The 17,499-nt window shown below is 45.5% G+C and overlaps 2 protein-coding genes and 1 pseudogene across 3 annotated transcripts in view; 2 read left to right on the forward strand and 1 right to left on the reverse strand.

Moving 5' to 3' along the window:
* The window catches only part of LOC309550236 (uncharacterized protein), a gene marked incomplete at both ends in the record, with an annotated part of 809,557 nt that overhangs the window by 646,559 nt on the left and 145,499 nt on the right, over positions 1 to 17,499 (forward strand).
* LOC309548777 lies at positions 127 to 5,898 on the reverse strand (annotated as a pseudogene). The gene is made up of 3 exons: positions 5,521 to 5,898; positions 5,069 to 5,193; positions 127 to 138 (listed from the first exon to the last, which is right to left on the reverse strand). The product of its transcript is annotated as an uncharacterized misc_RNA (transcript).
* Positions 6,438 to 10,457, forward strand: LOC309548778 (uncharacterized protein; the record flags this gene model as incomplete). Its single annotated transcript, XM_082248723.1, has 4 exons — positions 6,438 to 6,525; positions 9,597 to 9,694; positions 9,774 to 9,980; positions 10,101 to 10,457. 4 exons carry the CDS (start codon positions 6,438 to 6,440, stop codon positions 10,302 to 10,304), a joined length of 597 nt encoding a protein of 198 aa, XP_082104849.1. The 3' UTR covers positions 10,305 to 10,457.

Consider the following 17,499-nt stretch of genomic DNA (forward strand, 5'->3'; position numbering starts at 1 on the left):
AGTATACATCACAACGGCACCATTAACTAGAAACTGAAATCCGTTTCAAGGGGATTCATACACATGTGTATAATCTCCCAAGATTGGAAAATAGACCAGTCATACTGCAGTTAGAATGAACTAAATTCAATCCTGATGCTATAAAGATGTAATGGTTCAGTCAGATGTATATGGCTAGCAAATTGCCTATGTAAAAATAGAAATTTATACTTTACCCAAAATTTCAACGTCTGTTGTCTGAGAAGTCACCCTAGTGTCTCAGTTCCCCTCAGTAGCCCACCATCAGCTTTAGATGTCTCCCATCAGTGTTTAAGAACCTTCTTATGAGTACTCTTACTTCCTTTCTCTCTTCTCGGTCTATCCCATCTGATCCCCTTCTCAACTTTCATTAAACATTTATCCTTGGGAAATGTAGGCTTGGATTTTTTTTTCAACATGAAACACGTCAGATAGGGGTATATATAAAATAAATATCTCTATCTTGCCATCACCAAAAAGGGGGCACTGTTTGCCTGTGTAAAACTGTGGGGACTTTAATTTAATTCAACTGTTTTCTCAAAGATAACCTTCTGACCTAAGCCTTGGAGAAAAACCTAAACTTCTTAGGAGGCTGTCTTTCATGCCAGTTACTGTCAAAATAGTGTATCTTTAAATATATATTGCTATAACAAAGCCTGAGACCATAGCTATTAACATTCCTTCTCCAAATACCATAAAAGTTAAGTAATTTGGTTCAAGACACAAATTAGTTTTCCTGGTGCCTCCATGGTAGCATACTAGTGATAGAGCTCCGCCTCGACTCCACTCCGCCTCGACTCCACCTTCAGGATCAGTGAATAGCATAAATTAAAAGGTATAGCCCCCCCCCCATCATTCTTTTGACGCCAGAAAAGAAGTGACCGATCCAGTGGGAGCCCGACTGCGCCACTTCTTACCAAAGTGGAGGACGCAATGCTAGGACCCTTGGGTCCTTTCTACCATCCGTTACGGTCACTTCTGGACATTCCAACAGCAACCACCTCGGGCAACTTACAAAAAGACGACACTGCCATCATCCCCGCAGAAGGCACAGGCCTTAAAGGACTTTTTAGTTTCACTTCAACTCCAACAAGCGGCGGTACCGGTACCCTATGGGGAACGCTTCACAGGTTTCTATTCAACCCTGTTCCTGGTGGAGAAGAAGACAGGGGGTTGGAGGCCGGTTATAGATTTGAAGGGTCTAAACCGCTATATTCATCTGGAAAGATTCAAGATGGAGTCCTTACAGACAATCATCCAAACAGTACAGCCTATGGATTGGTTGATATCTGTGGATCTGCAAGATGCCTACCTGCATATTCCTATACTTCCCACCTTCCAAAAATACCTAAGGTTCGCAGTAGGTCATGTCCACCTACAATTTCAAGCTCTGCCTTTCGGCCTGTGCACATCCCCAAGAGTCTTCACAAAGGTCTTAATATCGGCCCTTGCCCCCCTAAGGGAGAAAGGATTAAGAGTATATCATTACCTGGACGATATCCTCCTCCTAGCCGACTGTCCACGGAAATTGATTCTCCACAGGGACATTCTACTACAAACCCTGAAAGATCTAGGGTGGTTAGTAAATCGGGAGAAGAGTCAACTATCTCCAACTCAGGTGATGGTATACTTGGGGGCAGAATTCAACACGGCCAGAGGCACGGTCTCTCTACCCCAAATGAAGGCAACAGCAATAATTCAAAAGACACTTCATGCCATAGGAAGGGACTACATGTCAGCTTCACAATGTATGAGTCTGATCGGCTCAATGTCATCCTGCATCCCTCTAGTGCCATGGTCATATTGGCACCTCAGGTTCTTTCAGTCGGGATTCCTGTCCCAGTGGTGCACACGTCAACTCTCGCAAACTATCCAGATAACATCGATAATGCGCAGAGGCCTTCATTGGTGGACAGATCCGGAGAATCTCGCCAAACCTCACCATCTGGGTTCTCATTCCTGGACCATGATCACATCGGATGCGAGCAGCCAGGGATGGGGAGCGCATTGCGAAACAATACAGATTCAGGGGAGATGGTCCTTTCCGGTGAAAGGCTTGGTTTCCAACATTCTGGAGCTGAGGGCGGCATTCTTGGCACTAACCTCACTGGCTCTTCAGGTGAGGGCGCAGAGGGTCCTACTACGCCTAGACAACAGGGCAGCGGTGTCATACATCCAGAAGCAGGGAGGAACCTGCAGCAGGACCCTCCTGAGGGAGGTAGAGCCCATTATGATCGGGGCAGAAAGGAATCTGGTGGCCCTCAGAGCAGCCTATCTACCAGGCAAGTTGAACACAGTGGCGGATCATTTATCAAGAGACTTCGAGGACGCCAACGAATGGGCCATACATCCGCACATTTTTCAGCAGATCCTCAGCCTATGGGATCTCCCACAAGTGGATCTATTGGCAACCCCAGAGAACTCAAAGCTCCCGAGTTTCTTCTCACGTCTCCCTTACCCGCAAGCGGAGGAAGTGGATGCTCTGTCCTGCCCATGGCGGTTCACGACAGGTTACGCCTTCCCACCACGTCCCCTAATTTACAGGTTCCTACTGAGATTGACGAGGGAACCAGTACAGATACTGGCAATCCTTCCGTATTGGCCGAAGAGGCCTTGGTTTCCATTGGCCCTACGCATGAGCGTATGCTCCCTGATCAAGATTCCTCCCTTCCCTCACCTACTATGACAGGGGGGGAGGTTCCATCCAAGACCACAGACTCTGAACCTTCGAATATGGCTGTTGAGAGGAGGCGGTTTGAATCCTTAGGATGTTCCCAGCAAGTCATCAATACCCTCCTCAAAGCCAGAAAGCCAGCAACCAATTCTGTATATGCTAAGATCTGGAATAGGTTTGTGTCCTACGCAGAAACAGAAGAATTTGATCCCATCGCGCCTTCAGTTTCAAACGTATTGGCCTTCCTTCAGTCTGGTCTAGACAGGGGTCTCGGCCTGAGTACACTTAAAGTTCAGGTGTCAGCGATTTCAGCGGCAACCAGCATCAGATGGGCAGATAATCCGCTGGTAATCACCTTTCTCAGAGGAGTTCTTAAGATTCGTCCTCCAAGTAGAAATCCCTTTCCTCAGTGGGACCTTCCTTTGATTCTGGAGATGCTGTCCAAACACCCATTTGTGCCGGTGGAGCAAATTTCGCTATGGAACCTGACTTTGAAGACAGTTTTTCTGGTGGCGATCACGTCCGGCAAAAGAATTTCAGACTTGCACTTCCTGGGAATAGGGGAGGAGCATATATCGTTTTTCCCTGACAGGGTGGAGCTACGGCCTCTTCGAGGTTTTACTCCGAAAGTGACTACGCCAGACAACTTAAGTGAACCATGGGCATTACCAGTCTTCTCAGATTCGTGTCAGGAACTAGATGTTCCCAAGATACTAAAAGCCTATCTGGAAATGACAGCAGCCTTCAGGAATTCGGAAAAGCTTTTCGTGATTCCTTGGGGTAAAAACAGAGGAAAGGAAGCCTCAAAAAGGACCTTGGCATCCTGGGTAGTCAAGACCATTCAAAAGGCCTATACTGCACAAAACATGGATGTTCCTTCCAGAGTGAATGCACACTCAACAAGGGCAGTGTCAACTTCATGGGCAACGAGAGCAAACGTCTCATTGGAGACAATATGCAGGGCGGCGTCTTGGTCGTCACAGCACACGTTTCTCAGACACTATAGAGTTGTATCCAGGGGCCCTAACGACGGTTGAATTTGGAAGACGAGTTGTTCAAGCAGCAATGTCTTTGTCTAATTAAACTTTATTTTTTGATTAAGCATTATCCCACCCGTGTAAGCTAGTTATTTATCACTAGTATGCTGCCATGGAGGCACCAGGAAAACGGAAAATTGTATCATACTTACCGTAATTTTCCTTTCCTGGTGCCTATCCATGGCAGCATACGATCCCTCCCTCGTTTTTTCTATTTACGGAGAACGATGGGGGGGGCTATACCTTTTTAATTTATGCTATTCACTGATCCTGAAGGTGGAGTCGAGGCGGAGTGGAGTCGAGGGGGAGCTCTATCACTAGTATGCTGCCATGGATAGGCACCAGGAAAGGAAAATTACGGTAAGTATGATACAATTTTCCGTTTTTCATGCAAAAAGAAAAATGGTTTGCACATCACCCCATCCTATGTAGATAAAGCTTAGACCCACGATAACAATAATAACACAAGGGATACATCCCCATAATGTATAATGAATATCGGTAGACTATTAGAAAAGTATATGTATATAAAACATTACTTGAACTTATTCAATTAAGTAGGCCTATAGATGTTTCATATAATATAACGATACAATAACATTATTTCTAATACAAACACTACAATGAATAATAATATTTCATCAGGCTTTTTTCAAATGAGCCCTTTTTTTTCTTTGATAAAAAAAAATAAAAATGAAACATCCTGATCTCTTGTCCATTGTTGAAATTGAGACAAGAAGAACATCAATCTCATTATAACCCAGCCTGACACCATGGCTAGTCCTTATCTTGGCGTGTTGTCTTGGCCCCCTTAATTTATTGGCCTGAGAAGATCTTTTCTAAGACTTAAAATTTTCTGTAAAAATTTTCACCCAAGGATAATGAACTTACATTCACCTTATGACTAAGATGGCTGCCAGGATGCCAATATAACAATATGTAAAAGAATACAGTATGTATGGGCCTCATATGATTCCTTTTAGCCCCTTTGTTCCCAGTATTCAGGTGAGCAACCTTAGACATATCTGGGAAAAAGGTCAGAAGAAATGTCTTGTCCGCCAAAAGACGTAGCCCTGCTTCTTAAAAATGTTTTTTTATTTATTTTTTTATTTGAAGAAGGTCCCTCTCTTTTTATCCATACAGATAATGGAATGGTATTAGCTCTCTTAGATTTTAAGTAATTGATTTTTTTAGATAATATTATTAACCATATGAAACATTCTATGGTTAATATATATATCCCTATGCCATATATGCTTATTTCGATATTTATAGATAACATTTGACGATCGTGTAATGAATATTTCAAAGTATTTATAGTCAAATTATCTTTCTTTACCAATAGTTCACTAGTATGATTAGGTTTATTATCCAGTAAAAATTTTTGATCAGGATTCATGGGAATCTCATGTCCTTGAAATGCATTCACAATCAAGATTTTACTTTCCCAAACATCATTTCCCACTGGATAAAGTGTAGTATCTCAAATAACTACTTTGGTATCCTTAGGAACTTCAACAATAATTACTGGAATGGGTAACACTATTCTCTTATTTTGAATTAGTTCTTTATAGTAAACATTTGCTTCCTTTTCAGTAGTGCTCACTAACCATTTGTTTCCTGCCAAGGTAGCCTGGACATTTGAATTGTCATAAGTTTTACTGATAGTCTCTCGGCATTTTTCTGATCTGTATTTTAAATAATACCATCCACACAATGCCTGTGATGCATCATATACAAAAGATTTTCCTACACACTGGAAATTATTGTCTTTAAATTTTACACATTCACTTAATATTGGTATAGAGAATACTCCAGGATCCGATAACTGATATGTAATCATCTCTGAAGTCTGTATTTTAATGTAAAAATTGTCCTGGTAAGTTCTAACATTATGGATGTATTTCATCTGAGAGATGTTCCTATTATCTATATATGGTATTGACAATAAAAAACAAATCTCCATTTTCTCTGGATCAATGTACAAAGGTAAAGCGCTTCCCATTTCAAATGATAAATTAACATGAAATTCTTCCGTCGCCTCTTCACCGAGTTCCAACAACATTTTCTTATAATGTCTCGAGAAACAAAATATAATGGCACGCGGCCATGAAGTAAGTAATTCATACCACTTTGAACTTCTTCTAAAAACATTAATGTATGGAACATTATAGGATGTTTCAAAAATAAAAGTTCATATTTGAATCGTTCATGACTTTTATGTAATTCTGTAGAACCCAAAATCAGTTCCGAATGTAAGCTTGTAGTAACTATAATATTGTTAACTACATACCCCAATTTTTCCATATTAGTCTTTTGAATTCCAATTTCCTGGTATAGAAGCTCAATATTTTCCCTTAAATTTTCTACTTAAGCTTGTAAAGTCTTTATGGAGATAGAATTAACTGCTGAGGTGGCAGTGGCAACCACCATCCTAACCTCTTTGGTCGTTCATTCTTGGACGTTGGTTGGATAATGAAAGGTTTCTTTACATGTTCTAAAATATCTTGTACTCTAGTCTGAGCTCTGCTTACATGTGCAGTATACCATTCTCGCATCTCCTCCAACTGAAAATTGGATATATTGTAATTCCTTTCAATTGATATCTTTGGATCCAAACTCACAAAGGTCTGAAACAAAATCTTCCTTTCCGTTAATAAGAATCCTGGAGCATCTTGCAACATGCTCCTGATGAAGGACCCGACTCAATGATAGGTTCAGTCCTGAACTGGGCAACAAGGATTAATATGATCCACCTGATCGCTTTAAAAGTCCTCCTATTAAATAAAACAGATGGTATAAATATATATTCTTCTCAATTGATATTGTGCTCTTTTTAGCTATGTCATATCTATGATGTAGCACTTGGGTAATTATCCATCAGTTAGCTAAATGTTATTGATCAAACTCCATGACTATAGTATTCTGCATGATTGGCAAGACCAAAACAACTATGGAGAAGCTTAACATGTAAAAATCTGTCAATTGAGAGAAATGATCACAATGTCAAATCATTATATTCACATCCTCTGGATATACTTATTAAGTCTCTTCTTCGTCTTCACCTTCCAGTATTCTCAGTTGAGACCTAGGATGACAAGCACGTAATTGATTGACATGAACCCATTTTTCTACAACGCCATCATTACATAGTTACATAGTTTGGGAGGTTGAAAAAATACATCAGTCCATCCAGTTCAACCTATCATATGTGTGTGTGTGTGTGTTTGCTGTTAACCGTACATTGTATACCCCTGTATGTTGTGGTCTTTAAGGTCCCATCTAATAGTTTTTTGAAACTATAGATGCTCCCTGCTGATACCACTGCTTGTAGAAGAGAATTCCACATCCTTACTGCTCTGACAGTAAAGAACCACCTACGTATTTTAAGGTTAAACCGTATTTCCTCTAGTTTTAGTGAGTGGCCACGTGTCTTATTGTATTCCCTTTCTCTGAAAAGTTTGTTCCTTGTGCTAGGGTGCTCAGCAATGCAGTTTTACCAGTGCTCAGCAGTGCAGTCTTACCAGTGCCAGCAGTGCAGTCTTACCAGTGCTCAGCAATGCAGTCTTACCAGTGCCCAGCAATGCAGTCTTACCAGTGCCCAGCAGTGTAGCCTCACCAGTGCCCAGCAGTGCAGTCTTTTCAGTGCCCAGTAGTGCAGTCTTACCAGTGCCCAGCAATGCAGTCTTACCAGTGTTCAGCAGTGCAGTCTTACCATTGAAGTCTTACCAATGCCCAGCAGTGCAGTGTTACCAGTGCCCAGCAATGCAGTCTAACCAGTGCTCAGCAGTGCAGTCTTACCAGTGCTCAGCAGTGGAGTCTCACCAGTGCCCACCAGTGCAGTCTTACCAGTGCCCAGCAGTGCAGTCTTACCAGTGCCCAGCAATGCAGTCTTACCAGTGCTCAGCAGTGCAGTCTTACCAGTGCTCCGCAGTGGAGTCTCACCAATGCCTAGCAGTGCAGTCTTACCAGTGCCCAGCAGTGCAGTCTTACCAGTGCTCAGCAGTGCAGTCTTACCAGTGCAGGGGGTCAGGGAGGAGAGCGGATGAGAGAGACGAGAGCCGAATCACATTTTCACACAGGCCGGCGTCCCTCACTGTTTCAGCTTTAATTTGAATCACCGGGCTCTCGCTGTCACGCAAGTCCCACCTCCTGGATCGGCTCCTACCTATGACAGACAGCACACGTCCCGCCATTGAACAAGTGTGCTGTCTATCAAAGGAGCCACACAAGGAGGCGGGACTTTGGGTGACAGCGGCACCCAAGGATTCAAATTAAAGCTAAAATGGTGGGAGACACCGACCTGACACCCCCCGAAGGCATGTGGGGCAGACCACCCCCCAGTGGTATTCCACTGCAATTCGGGGTCACATCCGTTGACAGACTGGCTCCAGGGACAGGGTTCTCATTCCGGGCACTGTCCCCGGAAAACTGAGACGTCTGGTCACCTTACTGTAGCAGAGTGTTTGGGGTTATGCCTGCAGGGACAGTCCCATAGGCGTGGTAAAGCTTTTCCTGCCTAGTGTCCTATTCCTGATGGGAGAAGCATAACCCAATGGTCTAAGAAGATATGGAGCTGCATCTGTCAATAAACAATACACACACAGTTTCTGAGGGCTGCAGTTCCTCTGAGTTCCACAAGGTGGTGATCTCACTTCTACCCAGACAGGAAGTCTCTATGAAAGACAGGATGTGATGTCAGATACAGACAGGAAGTTCCAGATGAAAGGTGAGTAAGGAGGACGGAGAGAGAAGACATTGCTGGAAGTGGCAGCAGAGGAGGTAATAAGATCTTATTTTCTATTTACATCCAGTAACCCCCCCCCCCCCGTCATGTCCGTTCCCTTCCTCCATAATCACTGTGATGTCTTTTATCTCCAGCAGATGATGATACACACATATATAGTGTGCAAACCTAGATTAAACCCTTCAGGGGGATCAGTTGATGAATAATATATCTTCCTTCCAAAGCTGGCCATACATGGTTCAGTTTTATTGTTCAGCCAGCGGGACGAGAGAAAAAAAAAGCTGAAGCGATTCCCCCATCTACACATTGGAGGGGGATGGGAGAGTCCTCCCCACTGCACTATTGTATTCTGACAATAGGGGACGCTCCTCCGCTCTCAGAATACACAGATCAGTGATGAAGCTATTGGCTGCAGCCGCTGATTGAGTGACTTTTATCCGGCAGTGGCCACACATGGATGGAAATGTGACCGATCCCTGCTGAACCAGCTGAATTTCCATGTATCTATGGTCACCTTAGATGACTTCCTCCCCTCCCCCTCATCTCCTTCATTACGTAAGTCATGCTGAGATAATCTCCCATTGGGTGGTATACTTGGACAGAGGGGTGGCTGTGGACGTGGTATACTTGTTTTTTTTCAAAAGCGTGTGTCACAGTTCCCCAAACAGGCCTAATGTGTAAGGTAAAGTTTACAGGCTGTAAAATCCATTTATAAAGGGGATAGAAAACTGGCTAAAAGACAGAGAATAGTGGTTAATGATTCTCACTCTGAAAGGTGTAAGGTTATCAGACTGGTGTGGGTATAGGATTGAATATACGGAGGTTTTCTATGTGTGTTTTTTTTTTTTTTCTTTTTTCTATGGTAATCTGGTTGCGTCAGGTTCCTATAAGGTCTCAGGATGTCACTGTCTATTTCTCCATGGAGGAGTGGGAGTATTTAGAAGGACACAAGGATCTCTAAAAGGACGTCATGATGGAGAATCAGCCGCCCCTCACATCACCGGGTAAGAGGAGACTTTATTGTAAAGGAGAGAGCAGTACGGAGGGTCCACCTAGATCCCCCATCATCTGATAAACACATAGAAACAATGTATTCAGTCAGTGTGTGTGTTTCCTACAGATGGATCCAGTAATGGGAACCCACCAGAGAGATGTCCCCGTCCTCTGTATTCCCGGGATTCCATACAGGAAGGTCACACCATCCCTCACCATCATCAGGTAGATGAGTGACAATTATTGGTAGTTCTGATTTATATACAGTATATTTGTTACAATGAATGTTTTATTATATATTCAGAGTGGAAACCTCGGGGATGATAATATTGATGTTAAAGAAGAGTATAAAGAGGAGGATGAGGAGTATGGAGTGATGGAGGAGTTTTCAGAAGGACACAAGGATATGATGGAGCCACCTAATACCAGGAACCCATCAGAGAGATGTCCCCGTCCTCTGTATTCCCGGGATTCCACACAGGAAGGTCACACCGTCCCTCACTGTTATAAGGTTAGTGGGAGGAGCTTATAAAACACAGACTCATGGAGACAATGTGTGGAGTGTTAATGTTATGTTGCAATATTAAATCTTATATTTTACAGATGATATTCTTTCATTTTCTTGGTTTAGAGTGGAGATCCAATCGATATAGAATTTGAGGTTAAAGCAGAAGAAGAAGAGAGGTATGTGAGGGATGATCAGCAGTCTATGGAGGAGGATGGAATAACGGGGACATTTATAGAGGAGGACACTCCTACAGAGATCAGCACAGGTGGGTCATTAACACTAAATACATTCCTCCACCCATACTGCTCACTGATTGGTCCAGAGTAGGGCAAGGACTGGGTGATATCAGCCTATAATCCCCTGGTCACTTTCCTGAGCTGTGTTCCCCGTCCTGTATTCCTGTATTTCTCTCAGATAATCTTCCTTCTCTGTGCTGCAGACACAATTTATGTATCTAGACTGGATTTATGGAGATTCTGGGGTTCAGCTTGCAGCAAAATGTTGATATTCACTATAGGTGTTACCAGACCTAGGCACCTGAGACATGTGTTTTGATTCTTCTGCACCATGTTTGGGTCTAGTAAGATCTCTGACAGAACAATTCTCCCAGGGTTACTTGCTCTGTTGTCTGTTGGGAGTGACGGGTGGAGGGATATGTCTGTATAGTCTCCAGTGTTGGGGGTAACGAGTTACAAAGTAACGGATTACAGTAACTACATTACTTTTTTTGGTAACAAAGTAATGTAACTAGTTACAATTAGAGTTGAGCGGACACCTGGATGTCCGTGTTCGGCGGGTTCGGCCGAACTTTAAAAAAAAGTCCGGGTCCGTGTCCCGGACTTTTACCGAACTTTTCCCGGACACCGAACCCCATTGAAGTCAATGGGGACCCGAACTTTCAGGCACTAAAATGGCTCTAAAACACCAATGGAAAGGGCTAGAGTGCTGCAAATGGCAGCAAAACGTAGTTAAGAGCATGGCAAGTGCTCTGCAAACAAATGTGGATAGGGAAATAACTTAAAACAACAAAAAAAAAAACAGAAAAATAAAACAATGTTATTCATCTCTGAAGGACGAGGCCCATATGGAGTAGGAGGGAGGTTGAGGTGGTGGTGGATGTGGCGGTGTCATAGGCGTGCGCACAGGGTGTGCCGGGTGTACCTGGGCACACCCTAATCACCTAGGGCACATAGCATTATCGCTCTGTTTGCCAGTGAGGAGATGGGAAAGATCTCCCTCGGACCTGCTCTGCTCTATTTCTCTTTGCCAGCAGGGAGAGTAATGTATCGGGGCCATGTACATGTAGGCAAACACATGCATGTGTATTTAAACTTTGGGGTGCACACCTTAATGCAATAGGCTGCGCACACCTATGGGCGGTGTAGGTGGTAGAGGCGGTGGAGGAGGACCAGGGCTGGATTAAGAGCATCATGGGCTTGGTGCTGAGGATTTTGAAGGGCCTTAAGGGCCGTGTCTTGGCATGCACCCAGAGGAGGAAGGGTGCAGCCATGCATGCCTAATTCAACATGGGATGCTGTCTCTGAAGCCCATAAACACATCCATGCATCGGCAACTGTCCCTCCTTGTCCGGCCTTCGTGCTATGTGGGGAGGTTCTGAGGGAGCTGCCTGGGGAAGCGAGCATAGAAGCCAGACTTCTGTGTTTACAAGTGACAGAAGAGCGGTAACAGTGAATATGGCCAACCCGGGGCCTATATAAAGGTAGGGGCATGGAGCTGCAGCTCCAATAGCCCCTACGTTAATCTGGCCCTGAGGAGAACGAGGTAGCCAACACTGCTTCTTTTCAGAAATTTTAAATGAGGGTACACCCCAAAAGAGTGAGAAAGAGCAAAAATAGAACAATGGCTGGGTAAGGTCGGTATCCATCGCTATTCTGCACAAGGTACGGAAAAGTCCAGTGGGATCCATGCCTGGTTCATTTTAATGAACGTGAGCTTGTCCACATTGTCTCTGGACAGACGGCTGCGCTTGTCTGTGATAACGCCCCCAGCCGTGCTAAATACCCGTTCAGATAATACACTGGCTGCAGAGCACGCCAGCAACTCCAAGGCGTAAAGGGCAAGCTCAGGCCATGTTCCCAACTTGGAGACCCAGAAGTTGAAGGGGGCAGACCCCTCATTCAGTACGTCTAGGCGTGTGCACACATACTGCTCCACCATGTTGGTGAAATGCTGCCTCCTGCTAAGACGTTCCATATGAGCTGCTGGTGCTGCTGTTTGTTGTGGCGTGCTGACAAAGCTTTTCCACATTTCGGCCATGCTAACCCTGCCTTCTGAGGTGCTGGCGGTGCCCTGGTTGCATTGGCGACCTCTTCCTGCTCCTCCTCCTCCTCCTCTGCCTTGTGCTTCCACTGTGGCCCCGCTGTCAGGTGGGAATGCCAGCAGCATCGCGTCTACCAGTGTGCGCTTGTACTCGCGCATCTTGCGATCGCGCTCCAGTGAGTGAATTAAGGACGGTACGTTGTCCTTGTAACGGGGATCCAGCAGCGTGGCCACCCAGTAATCAGCACAAGTTAGAATATGGGCAACTCGGCGGTCGTTGTGGAGACACTGCAGCATGTAATCGCTCATGTGTGCCAGGCTGCCCAGAGGCAATGAAAGGCTGTCCTCTGTGGGAGGTGTATCGTCTGTGTCCTCTGTATCCCCCCAGCCACGCACCAGTGATGGCCATGAGCTGGCCTGGGTGCCACCCTGCTGTGAACATGGTTCCATCTCCTCCTCCAGCTCCTCCTCCTCATCCTCCAGAACTGTGCCCCTGCTGGACAATTGTGTCCCTGGCGTTTGTGTGTGCAGGAACCCACCCTCGGAGCCCCTTGTGAATGACTGCCCTGAAAGCCTTGGAAATGTTACCTCTTCATCCTCCTCCTCCTCATCCTGTGCCACATCCTCTTCCATCATCGCCCGAATTGTTTTTTGAAGGAGGCATAGAAGTGGGATAGTTAAGCTGAGAACGGCTTCATCGGCACTGGCCATGTTGGTGGAGTACTCAAAACAGCGCAACAAGGCACACAGGTCTCGCATGGAGGCCCAGTTATTGGTGGTGAAGTGGTGCTGTTCCGCAGAGCGACTCACGCGTGCGTGCTGCAGCTGAAACTCCACTATGGCCTGCTGCTGCTCGCACAGTCTTTCCAGCATGTGCAAGGTGGAGTTCCACCTTGTGGGCACGTCACATATGAGGCGGTGAGCGGGAAGGCCGAAGTTACGCTGCAGGGCTGACAGGCGAGCAGCAGCAGGGTGAGAACGCCGAAAGTGCGCACAGACGGCCCGCACTTTCTGCAGCAGCTCTGACATATCGGGGTAGTTTTTAAGGAACCTCTGCACCACCAAATTCAGCACTTGCGCCAGGCATGGGATGTGCGTCAAACCGGCTAGGCCCAGAGCTGCTATGAGATTTCGCCCATTATCGCACACCACCAGGCTGGGCTTGAGGCTCGCTGGCAGCAACCACTCATTTGTCTGCTGTCAAATGCTCCTCCACAACTCCTGCGCGGTGTGTGGTTTTTCCCCCAAACAGGCAAGTTTTAAAACTGCTTGCTGTCGTTTACCCCTGGCCGTGCTGAAGTTGGTGGTGAAGGTGTTACGCTGTCCGGATGAGGAGGCGGTAGAGGATGAGGAAGCGGAGTAGGAGGAGTTAGGAACAGGAGGCAAACTGAAGCGCCCTGCAATCCTCGGTGGTGGAAGGACATGCGCCAAATTGCTATCCGCCTCAGGCCCATCCGCCACTGCATTTACCCAGAGTGCCGTTAGGGAGATATAACGCCCCTGACCGTGCTTACTGGTCCACGTATCGGTAGTTAGGTGGACCTTGCCACAGATGGCGTTGCACAGTGCACACCTGATTTTTTCCCCCACTTGGTTGTGCAGGGAAGGGATGGCTTGCCTGGAAAAGTAGTGGCGGCTGGGCACGACGTACTGTGGGACAGCCACCGACATAAGGTTTTTAAAACTGTGCGTCTCCACCAGACGGAATGACAGCATTTCAAAGGCCAAGAATTTTGAAATGCTGGCATTCAGGGCCAGGGATCGCGGGTGGGTAGGGGGGTACTTCCTCTTCCTCTCAAGTGTTTGGGAGATGAACGCTTCCACGGGACATTGTGGAGATGGTTGGTGACCCAGGTGGTGGTGTTGCTGACCGTCTGTTTGAGGGGTGGCAGGTGCCGGAATCACTACAGATGTGGCTGGAGCGGCCGAGACTGCAGCAGAATAGGAAGCAGGATGAGCCAGAGACGTTTCTTGGTTTTGAAGGTGTCTACTCCACTGCAGCTCGTGCTTTGCACTTAGATGCCTAATCATGCAGGTTGTGCTCAGGTTGAGAAGGTTTATGCCTTGCTTCAGGCTCTGATTGCACAGGGTGCAAACCACTCGTGTCCTGTCATCAGCACATTTTCTAAAGAACTTCCACGCTAGAGAACTCCTTTGAGCTGGCTTTGCTGCGCTCGTTCCCTTGGTGCGTTGGGCAGTAGCAGGCGTAGTGTCTAGGGCACGCCCGCTCCGCTTCTGCACCCTGCTGCCTCTTCTGCTGTGCTGTTGGCTCTGTGCGACCACCGCCTCTTCCTCCAAACTACTCAGGTCACCTGCATAACGTTCATTCCATGTGGGGTCGAGGACCTCATCGTCCTCCACATCATCTTCCACCCAGTCTTCACCCCTGCCCTCCTTGTCGGTCTCCACAATTCTGAGTGCCGCAGCAGTTGGCACCTGCGTTTCGTCATCATCGGAGACGTGCTGCGATGGTCCTTGCATGTACTCATCTTGAGAAATAAGTGGTTGGGCATCGCTGCACTCAATCTCTTCCACTTCTGGGGCAGGGCTAGGTGGATGGCCCTGGGAAACCCTGCTGACAGAGTCATCAAAAAGAAGAAGAGACTGCTGTATGGCTTGGGGCTCAGACTGCTTGCCTGATTTGCAAGGGGGTGAGGTGAAAGACGGTTGGACATTGGCTGCAGGTGCCAACTCTGACCTTTCTGCAGTAGACTGGGTGGGAGACAATGTGAAGGAACTGGAGGCACTGTCAGCAGCAAACCAATCTACTATCGCCTCTACGTGTTCTGGCATCATCACTTCTAGAGGCGTATGATGCCCTACCAAATACTGATGCAGGTTCTGTCGCCTACTAACACTTGAGGAAGGTGTTTCACTTGTGCGTGTAGCTGGCACAGATCGACCACGTCCTCTCCTTGCAACAGGAGCTCTACTAGCAGCACCACGACCCAGGCCACGGCCCCTATTTGACGGTCTCCTCATATTTCTGTAATTTAAGATCTTGCCCTAGAAAGGTGTTTATTGAATAGCGGAACAAAACAACAACAGTATCGCACGGGTGTATCTCACAGTCAAATATGCAAACTATGCCGCAATTTAATGTTTTTTATCCCAAAAGGGTGTATATTGAATAGCGGAAGAGGATAAAAAATGGTGTATCTCGCACGTACAAACACAGACTAGGCCCCGATTTAAAATTTTTTTGTACCCTAAAGGCAGAATGAGGAAGAGGAGTAGGAGGAGTTGGGAACAGGAGGCAAACTGAAGCGCCCTGCAATCCTTGGCGGTGGAAGGAGATGCGCCAAACCAATTTAAAAGGTGTATCTCACACGTACCGATACAGACTATGCCGTAATTTAATTTTTTAGACTCCAAAAGGGTGTATATTGAATAACGGAATAGGAAAAATTTTATAATACGGTGTATCTCACACGTACAAACACAGACTAGGCCCCGATTACAATTTTTTGTACCCTAAAGGTAGGATGAGGAGTAGGAGGAGTTCGGAACAGGCAGGAGGCAGACTGAAGCACCCTCAAATCCTCTGCAGTATGAGATGCGCCCCAAAAATTGGAAAGGTGTATCTCACACGTACCGACACAGACTATCCCGCAATTTAATTGTTTATACCCAAAGGTTTTGATTAAATAGCGGAATAGAAAATATGATATCAAAAGGTGTATGTATCTCACACGTACCGACACAGACTACCCCGCAATTTAATTGTTTTTATCCAAAGGTGTAGATTAAATAGCGGAATAGAAAATATTATCAAAAAAAGGTGTATCTATCTCACACGTACAGAACCTGACTAGGCCACAATTACTATTTTTTGTACCCCCAAAGGCAGGATGAGGAGTAGGAGGAGTTCGGAACAGGCAGCACCCTCAAATCCTCGGAAGTATGAGATGCACCCCAAAAATTGGAAAGGTGTATCTCACACGTACCAACACAGACTATCCCGCAATTTAATTGTTTATACCCAAAGGTTTTTATTGAATAGCGGAATAGAAAATATTATCAAAAAAGTGTATGTATCTCACACGTACAGAACCACACTAGGCCCCAATTGCTATTTTTTGTACCCCTAAAGGCAGGATGAGGAGTAGGAGGAGTACGGAACAGGCAGCACCCTCAAATCTTCAGAAGTATGAGATGAACCCCATAAATTGGAAAGGTGTATCTCACAGGTAACCAACACAGACTATCCCGCAATTTAATTGTTTATACCCAAAGGTTTTTATTGAATAGCGGAATAGAAAATATTATCAAAAAAAGTGAATGTATCTCACACGTACAGAACCACATTAGGCCCCAATTACTATTTTTGTACCCCTAAAGGCAGGATGAGGAGTAGGAGGAGTACGGAACAGGCAGCTCCCTCAAATCTTCAGAAGTATGAGATGAACCCCATAAATTGGAAAGGTGTATCTCACACGTACCAACACAGACTATCCCGCAATTTAATTGTTTATACCCAAAGGTTTTTATTGAATAGCGGAATAGAAAATATTATCAAAAAAAGTGTATGTATCTCACACGTACAGAACCACACTAGGCCCCAATTACTATTTTTTGTACCCCTAAAAGGCAGGATGAGGAGTAGGAGGAGTTTGGAACAGGCAGCACCCTCAAATCTTCAGAAGTATGATATGCACCCCAAAAATTGGAAAGGTGTATCTCACACGTACCAACACAGACTATGCCGCAATTTAATTGTTTATACCCAAAGGTTTTTATTGAATAGCAGAATAGAAAATATGATATAAAATTGGTGTGATTTATCAATAGCACATGTGAACAGCAGTGTCTTATATCATTCAGCTCTGCTGCAGGCCACAATTTAATTTTTTTAACACAAGGCTGTATATTGAATAGTGGAATAGAAAAAAGTGTATGATTTTTGAAACCACTCAATAATAGCACATGTGAACACTGAACACAGCAGTGTATGATCAGAGTCAGCACAGCACAGCACTGAAGGAAAAACGCTGCACACAGTGACTGATAGAAAAAGACTTTTCTCCCTCCTCCTCAGTGGGCAAAAAAGATTGTGTTCACTGCACCCCACACACAGCAAAATCGATGTGGACCACTGACACCTGCCTATCTCCAGCCTCTCCCTAAAAGGATTGAGAAGATCTGTCACTGCAAACCCCCCCCCCCCCCACACAGCAAAATCGATTGTAGAAAACTGACCCTAAAAATCAGCAGCCTCGCCCTAAAAGGATTGATAAGATCG

This window comes from Pelophylax lessonae, assembly GCF_965119305.1.
Source record: "Pelophylax lessonae genome assembly, chromosome: 3".
Lineage (NCBI taxonomy): Eukaryota > Metazoa > Chordata > Amphibia > Anura > Ranidae > Pelophylax > Pelophylax lessonae.